Source organism: Sorex araneus, chromosome 6 (assembly GCF_027595985.1).
Source record: "Sorex araneus isolate mSorAra2 chromosome 6, mSorAra2.pri, whole genome shotgun sequence".
NCBI lineage: Eukaryota > Metazoa > Chordata > Mammalia > Eulipotyphla > Soricidae > Sorex > Sorex araneus.
This window is the reverse complement of record NC_073307.1, coordinates 130,225,660-130,235,020: the sequence shown is the minus strand read 5'-3', so window position 1 is coordinate 130,235,020 and position 9,361 is coordinate 130,225,660. Positions and strand designations below refer to the sequence as shown.

The following is a 9,361-nucleotide window of genomic DNA, read 5'->3' as shown; positions in this document are numbered from 1 at the left end:
GTGCAAAGGCATGGCCACCCGGGTCGAATCTCCGCCGGAGCCCGAGCTCCAGCCCTGGCCCGAGACTCTCACCTATCATGTTTTAAGTATTTCTTATAGATAGCATATTTCAAGTTTATGTAATATAACTACAGAATTAATTTTTTTACTAAAGCTATTCAAGCTCTAGATAAAAAATACAAATATTATTTTAGTGAAATCTAATTAAAACTATTTTGATTTTCACATGCAGCAGTGCAATGTGTATGGTCCTTATATGTGGTGTTTCAGAGACTTATGCTGTACCAAATATATCAATATATACCATTATTAATACATAGTTGGTAGATAACCAGATTCATGTGTTTTAAATCATGAGCATAGGCGCCCCGTACGGCCCTGGGCGAGGAGATGATCGCAGGTATGGCGGCTGCGAAGATTGGAAAGCTGACAACCATTCCTGGAAGTCTGATATGCACATCTATAGTTGTATATGCAGCTAAAGAAGATGAACTAAAAATGCAGCTAGTGAAACCAGAGCAGCTTCCCATTTATACTGCACCACCTCTGCGGTACAAGTATGTTCAGGAGCAGCCTGGTCATTTACAAATGGGCTTTACATCCATCCGTTCTACAACTGGTTGTTATATAGGTTGGTGCAAGGGTGTATATATCTTTGTGAAAAATCGGATACTAGATACAGCACAATTTGGAAAAGATGCATATGACTATCTGAAGAATCCACCTCAAGATTTCCTTCCAAAAATTGGAGTGATTACAGTGTCAGGCTTGGTTTTGGCAAGAAAAGGTACTAAGTTTAAGAAAATTGCTTACCCACTTGGACTGGCCACTTTAGGAGCAACTGTTTGTTACCCAGTTCAGTTAGTAATAATTGCAAAGGTAACTGGAAAAAGAGCGTATGCTACAAGCCAGCAAATTTATGAAGCAGTTCAATCAATGTGGGCAAAAAAATACAGCAACGAGTCTCTTCTTGAACCTAAAGCCAAAACCAAGCTAGAAAGCTCTACTGAAACAGAAGTATCTGCTAAATCAACTCATGATCTGAAACACTCAGTACCTTTACCGGCAGAACTCAGCACGGAGACAAAGACCAAATCAGAATCCACGTCAGGTGCTGCAAAGTTCATGCCTGACCCCAAGCTCATGGATCACGGACAGTCCTCTCCAGAAGATGTAGATATGTACAGCACAAGAAGCTGAAATAGTCTGCAGAGAAAACCACAAGATGTGTGAAGTTGCAAATACTGATGAAAAAATCATGTAGCTGGTAGCTGTCATGAATAGTATACTTTAAACCAAATGTTCCCTTGCATCTTCTAATACTATGTAGTATGTGTGACTAATTACATGAGTGACTAAAACACAAACTGAATAAAATCTAAACGCATTAAATTATGATAAAGGTAGAGGAAAAAGTATAAGATAGAGTTGATGGCTTTTAAGGGTATTTAAAAATAGTAAATACATTTTACACCAATGAGCCTGAATTATATATACATATATATGTATACATATACACATATAAATGTATGTGTGTGTTTGTATTTCTTTAGATTTTCTAGAGTAATGTTACCTAAATTTGAAGACATCTGGGTATATAGTAAAAGGATTCATTTCCTGACATAGTGCCCTTTTTCATGATTCAGTGGTAGAATAAAATATCTCTATTTTATGTCTCTTGAAAAAAAAATAAATCATGAGCATAAATAACACAAACATTTTATAAAAGATAATATTTTGGGCTAAATCAAGATAGAAGAAGATGGGTTTGATAATCAGTTCTATAAATCTGCTACTTTTTAAAACTTTTAAAAATATATTGATACTCTGTGATTTACTATATCATTGGTGATGGTTTCCATAAAAAACACTCAACCTGGAGATTCTTCTTGCAGCGATTTATTCAGAAACCTTCTCATGCATTGGGAAGGAGAGGAAACCGGAAAGAGGAGAAACCAGGAAGAGCCTCTAGCTAGGTGACTTCCCCCCTTATATACCTCTCCTGCTTGTTTACGTCCAAGTGTCTGCATCTGATAGGCTAGTTACACCTTGTGGGCGTGACAGGACATCCTGTTTCCTTATTAGGAGTTGTTTTCAAAGCACAGTGCAATTTACAAGAAACAGGTGTTGTTTACGAAAATAGAATGATAGGCACAAAAGGTTCAATAACAATAGCAGAACACCTATTCTCTAGGACAGATACTTTTTCAACAGGACCCATCAATGATGAAATCCCGTGGTTGTGTTTCTCCTCTTCTTGTCCAACAAACATATGAGCATTCATAATATTAATCGTTTGTATGGGCATAGCAAGAGATGCATTAAACTTTTAGAATTGCTCTCCTGGGATCATCTCAATCTCAGACTACAGTGCCCAGGCCAGATTAGTCTTTCCTATCCCTAGCAGGGTCCTAGTCTCGTCATTACTTTAAGATCATGACAGTACTTGTCCATGATCAGACTCTTAACTTATAGTTAAGAATGAGGCACTTTGGCCAGGCCCATCTCGATGCCAGGGTAGCACATAACTTACCGCTTGCCCTGGGTCTGTCTCGTCCCCCGTCGGGACCCTGACTTTTAGAGGGCTAGGAACTGAGGGCAACCAAGGCTACAGTCAAGAAAGCAGATGCCCGGGAATTAATAATATTCAAAGCCAATTAAATCCAAATTGCAAAAGCATATTAATAAATGTCTTTCTTTGTCCATACAAAAAGGACTTGCTCTGAATAAGCTATGCAAAGGACTCAAGGAGAAGAGAAAGACATTATTTACAAGTCAACAGAACACTAAGAAAGAAGCTACAAATTAACACAGAGGAATTGGAGCACTGTGACGGGAGTAACCCAATAAACCTAAACTACCTGAAGCTATGTTATCCTACATTTTCCTATGCAGATTATTCCAACACCATAACCTTCTCCAATATACCATGTCCCTTTCTCAAGAACCTTAATAATTCACCCTTTCAATTCACCCTTTCACCCCCACCTTCGTCTCTAGTCCCTACCACCCATAACTACCAACTCAATTGTGTGGATCAGTTATACAATTGTCTTGCCTTTTGCCCTTTGTTGATACATTCTTGAGTATCTTAAAGTTCTACATATGAAAGAGATTGTTATTTTGTGCTTTCTCAGAGCTATGTAGTATTCCTGTCTCTGTGTGTGCATATGCACATGCACATGTGCATGCACACACACACACAAACACTACAACTTCTTGATCCATTTCGGCCCTAGTTGAACATTTGGGTTGTTTCCATGTCTTGAATATTTTGCTAAGCATATGATGAACATAGGTGTTTAAATAACATTCTGAATAAATGCTTCCCAGTTTGGACGCTAGATGCCAACAAGTGTTATCAATGGATTGTATGGTAGTTCTATTACTATTTTCTGGAGAGATCTCCATATTGCTTCTCATAGAGGCTGAATCAGATAACACTGCAATCAAAAGTAGATGAGGGTGCCTTTCTCAATTAAACCTGCCAACGCTGGCTATTTTTAAATTCTTTGATACGTGTCATTCTCACTGGCATGAGATATCATCTCAATACTGCTTTGATTTTCAATTCCCTAATTATAAGTGATGATGAGCACTTTTTCATATGCCTATTGGCCATCCATGTGTCTTCTTGGGAAAGTTTCTATTCGTCTCTGTATTTGTGGATGGGGGTCATTGGATTTTTTGTTGTTGAGTTTTGTTACTATTTTATAGATCTTACATCATCAGACCTTTATCTGATCACTATTTCCAGATGACATGATACTATATATTGAACACCACAAAACACTCTACAAAAACTCTTAAAAATAATAAAATAATAAACTAACCTAATAAGTTCAAAAATAAATGCACAAAAGCCATGGCTTTTCTGTACACAAATAATAAACTCAAAGAAAAGTAAAGTTAAAAAACTATCCCTTTCAAAATAGTGCCCTGAAACATTATGAATTAACTTGACCATATAATACCTATGAATTAACTTGACAAGGAGGTGAAAAACTTATAAAATGAAAACTATAAATCAATGTTAAAAGAACTAGAAGACAGCATAACAGGAAAAGACATTTTTTATCAGAAAAATCAACATTGTCAAAATGACCACCTTACCCAAAGTACCATATGGATTCAATGCAATACAAATTAAAATTAAAATTACATTTTTCAAAGATTTGGAAAAAACTGTACTAAACTCTGTCTGAAACTATAAAACTGCCCAACTAGCCCAAGCAATTCTCAGGGGAGAAAAAGAGATGGAAGGAATTGCATTTCCCAACTTTGAACTATGCTACAAATAAACAATAATCAAAACTACATAGTTTTTGAAACAAAGATAGATCTACAGACCAATGGAACACAGTTGAAAGTCTTAAATTAAACAGTAATACTAATAGACAAAGTTAATTTATGACAAAGGAGTTATGGATATGAAATGGAACAAAGAAAATCTCTTCAACAAATGGTGTTGAAAAACTGGATAGCAATATGCTAAAATATGAAATGATAAACAGACTTCACAAAAGTAAACTCGGTGTAGATTAAATACTGTAAGATTAGAGAGAATCTATAATATACATCGAAGAAAATATTGGCAGAACTCTCCAAGATATTGACTGTAGAGGTGACTTCAATGAAATGATCACAGTGGCAAAGAGAAAAAAAAATAAACAAATTGAATTACATAAAATTAAAAAGCTTCTGCACAGTAAAAGAAAATCAAGCTTTAATAAAAAGATATTGAATGGGAAAAGATATTTATACACAATACATCTGCTACTTTTAATTGCCCTTATAAAGCCTCTCTTTGCTTCCTATATCTTTCTTTATGCCATTTATCAGGATTGTAATAAAATAATAATCTATACAACTATTTTGCCATTCGATACCTTGTTTTTAAGCTAGTACACTCTCTAAAGACCAGACAACCTTCCTTCGTCTTCTTTGATACTATAAATGAAAATAAAGCAAAGTTTTTGTTATTCAGTACATTCTTAGAAAAAAAATGTTAAATAAATAAAACAATAAGTGAGAAATACTGTCAGTTTAAATGTAACATAATATTATTTTACAAAAGCAGTTACTATTTAACAAGCACATTTTCAAGCTTTGGTCAATAGAAACTGTTGTAGAGCATCTTATAAGGGAGGGTAAGAATGGGACTGCAAAACAATTAAATTTATTATCAAATGCAATAGTCTGGTGCTTCCTATTCTAAGCTCGTGATTAAGATTACCCTGCTTTAAGTACTAACAACTGTTTTTTCCTATTAACATTAAAGAGGGCTGGAGCGATAACACAGCAGTAGGGTGTTTGCCTTGAATGAAGCCGACCTGGGTTCGATTCCTCTGCCCCTCTTGGAGACCTAAGCAAGCTACCGAGAGTATCTTGCCTGCATGGCAGAGCCTGGCAAGCTACCCATGCTGTATTCGATATGACAAAAACAGTAACAAGTCTCACAATGGAGACGTTATTGGTGCCCGCTCGAGCAAATCGATGAGCAACAGGATGACAGTGACAGTGACAACAGTAAAGAGGTAGAGGCATAAAGTTAACCTTTTTCATGATTGTGTTACTCTCTGAAGCTCCTTTTTCCTTCTTATGTCGGTGAATGTTGTGTGATAACTTCCCAGAATCATGGAGAGCATGTAAGGACTCCAAAACAGACAGTGTGCCAACCCAAGACTAGAGACCAAGGATCACTATTAGCAGACCTGAAGGGGCAAAGTCAGGGAGCAACTAGGTAATGTGAAGAGATGGAGAGAGCAGAAGGTGGAAAATATGATCAGAACTCTGAGTTTTATTTGAAACTCTTAAGTTTCAAATAAATTCAGCCTGCAGTTATGACCTCACTCTATTCTTTCCTATTCGTTGGCTGCTATGTCCTGATCAAACCCAGACAGAAAAAAAAACAAAACAAAACAAAACAGGACCAATATCAGCTGTGGAGTTCCCAAATAGTGGCAGCCAGTATGTCATTCTATACTCCTGGTTTTGGTTCTGCTTCAAAGGTACTAACTGTATCTTTACCTCCACGATAAAACCAACAACAAAGTGGCCAGAGAGTACAATGGGGAAGGTGCTGGCACTCCATAGATTACCGAAAGCCCTGCCAAGAGTGATCCCTGAGCTCAGAGACAGGAGTAATCCCTGAGTACTGTCCTTACATGACATGAGTACTGTCAGGTGTGGCCCTCAAACAAACAACAACAAAAAACAAAGCCAACATGGCTGGAACGATAGGACAGTGGGTAGGGCTTTGCCTTGCACGCGGCCGACCCGGGTTCGATTCCCAGCATCCCATATGGTCCCCTGAGCACCGCCTGGAGTAATTCCTGAGTGCATGAGTCAGGCGTAACCCCTGTGCATCGCTGGATATGACTCAAAAAAGAAAGAAAAAACAAAGCCAAGAACCTGTCTGCTTTAATAGAATCATTCATTCAACTCATCAATCAATACACCCAACTTTCCATTTTCAGGGTAAAATTCTTTCTCAACTGTCATAGTTTCATTTTGGTTTTCCTTTTCCTAGTGCCTTCTTGTTTAGGATAGAGAAGAAGTGGGCTCATCCCTCTGGGACTTGGGATATTTCTGACATGTCAGAACTGGCTGGGCATTTTATGTTAGGACCTCCATGTCGTGATCCCCATGATCCAAGAAAATACGGTAAAATACACTTGGCACTCAACAGCAACTGATTACAGAGGAATCTTCCTTTGATGGCTTAGACACACCAGGGTTCACAGGGCCTCAGGTCAGGATTTTAGATGTAAACAGTCATTGCACAAAACCATATGAAATATAATTCTCCTTCTTTTCAGGGGGCTGATCATTGGTATCCTGGATAAATAGCATTTGACTATTTTTTCCATGTTAACAATTCTTACAGATTTTTTTTTGTTTGATCATTTAGTAAACCAACTTTGAAATTCCTTATTCTATCTATTGGCCAGAACTCAAAGCAGATATGAATAAAAAAGGAAAACAGAAACTGTTTTTAGAAGTTTTTCTAAGAGCACCGCCAGGGGCCATTCCTGAGTGCAGAGCCAGGAGTAACCCTTGTGCACTGCCAGGTGTGACCCAAAAAAGCAATAAATAAATAAATAAATAAATAAAATGTCTTCCTGAGGCTGGAACGATAGCACAGTGGGTAGGCTGTTTGCCTTGCATGTGGCCAACCTCGGTTTGATTCCCAGCATCACATATGGTTCCTCGAGTACTGCCAGTAGTAATTCCTGAGTGCCTGAGCCAGCATCAACCTTTGTGTATCACCGGGTGACCCAAATAGCAATAAAATAAAATAAAAATAGTGTCTTCCTTTAGTTTCTTAAAGTGTGAGACCATGGGTTCCAACTCCAGTGCCATCCACGTTCCAAGCATGGTCTTGGTAGTGCAACTGAGACCCAGCTATGTGTCAGCACTACCACTTAAGTGCATAACATCCAGTGATCAACAAAATTAAAAAGATATGCTAGTACTGCAACTGAGTGTGACTCCTGTCCCACATACGTGTGAGCACAATAGCGCCCACTAGTCAGCTCTGCAACTAGAGCGCTTGTGAGTAGCACAACTGAATGAGTGATCTGTGTAGAGCTTCTGTGCAAGCACTGTAACTAAAACTGGGTCATCTTGGAGAACACCAGAGTCAAGTGTGACAGCATAATAACTAGGTCTGCACAATCGCCCGTCTTGCAACAAGAGCAATAAATGAAAAAGAAGTGAAAAACAATCAGGATCTGGGACTCATCCAAGACTACAGAATCATCCTCTGTGAAGGTGGACTCAGGAATCTTCATTTAAACAGGCAACTCAGGTAAATACCATGAACACAAAATTTGAGCAGAGAAAAGCAGAGTTTAAAGTGTTAGGTCATTTATTTCTGAAATTTTTTTAGCACAACACTAGAACATTGTTCTTTATATTTAAGACTCACAAAAAATGTTTTAAATGTAATGAAAGCAATGACTCTTCTATCTGGAAAAAGTAAAAAACATACATACACAAATAGATGAAATTTGCCTGTAATTTCAGCAAGTGTAAATTCTCAGTTCTCTGTCCCCCTGATGTCCATCTGGATATACTGGTGGTACATAATTAAAACCACCATTATACTTATGACCTAATAGTGATATTTTAGGGTGAGTGCAATGATTCATTAGAAAGTGAGGCCTTCTGTGATTAAATATCATGCCTTTGGATGCTGCTTATATTTCATTAAACAAAAGGTTGCCTTCAATTTATGATGTGTAACCCCATTTTCAATTTGTTCAAAGTATTTGAAACCTTTTTTTTCTTTATTATCAGGATCAAGTCATCCTGAACTATCCTCATGTACTTACTTTCCTGTGAGTATGAAGATGAAGTGGCATGACACCATAAAACCAGCAGATGTTTGTCCCAAGTACTTGCTGAAGGACTATTCAGTCCCCATTTGGCTCATTTCTCAAATTGCCTGTGCAGACATTCCATGTAACAAGAGAATCATGTCTTCCACCAGGAAGGACACAGCTACCTCATTTTTGGAAGACCAGACATTCATTTTAGAGGATCAGGGAGTGAGTTTGGGACAAATTTTCATTCAACTAAACAATAAAACTATGTGGTGGCGCCAAGGACCCCTATAAAGGGCTGCCCAACAAATATTCATGGACCATGCAACAGGACAAAGGGCAGACATTTCCCAAATGTCTGCTTCCATTTTTCATAGTGCCACCCAGATGTTCCATGTAAAGTGAGAATCCTGGCATTACAACAGAGACCAAATTCTATGCCATCTTATTGATTTCTTTATGCTTTCTTAAAAGAAAACTAAAAACAACTTTCTATTACATTCTGTGTGATTTGAACTTTCTTTTGCCATTGAACCACACAGCAAAAAAAAAAAAAAAAACCTTCTCTAAATCAGTTCCCCCACCTACAAATTCCCAGTCAATAGGAAACCACTTAACTACATGAGCATTAACTAATTTGAAGTTTGCTTTTCATCCCAACGCTAATAGGAGAGGAGGAATGTGTTTGTGTTTGCAAGTTTTCCATGTGGGTTAAGTAAAGATTGTTTGCTCAAGTTTGAAGTTTGGAAGAGAAAGAAAAAACAAGGCCCGTGTCTCATCTTGTCCTTTGGAGGTAGGCAGAAGAGCCATTGTTCCCAGCACAGCTGAAACTTGTGGGCTGAGAAACCACTAGAGTCTCTTCTCTGAGGTTTCTGAAAAATTTCCCCACAGACTTATCATTGTCAGTAACCGTGGCAGGCTGTTTTGTTTTGCCTTTCATTCCTTATTTATTGCCAAAGCAAATGGCAATGACAGTTGCAAATGGAAAGAATGGCAAGAAGGAGTGAAATATAGGAATAAGGCATTGATAT

General features: G+C 37.8%; 1 protein-coding gene across 1 annotated transcript; it reads left to right on the top strand.

Annotated features, from left to right (window-relative positions):
• Window positions 1-383: 383 nt before the first annotated feature.
• On the top strand, window positions 384-1,510 carry LOC101554211 (MICOS complex subunit MIC27-like). Its single transcript, XM_012932584.2, has one exon. It carries the CDS (start codon window positions 391-393, stop codon window positions 1,198-1,200), a length of 810 nt encoding a protein of 269 aa, XP_012788038.2. The 5' UTR covers window positions 384-390; the 3' UTR covers window positions 1,201-1,510.
• The last annotated feature ends 7,851 nt before the right edge of the window (window positions 1,511-9,361 follow it).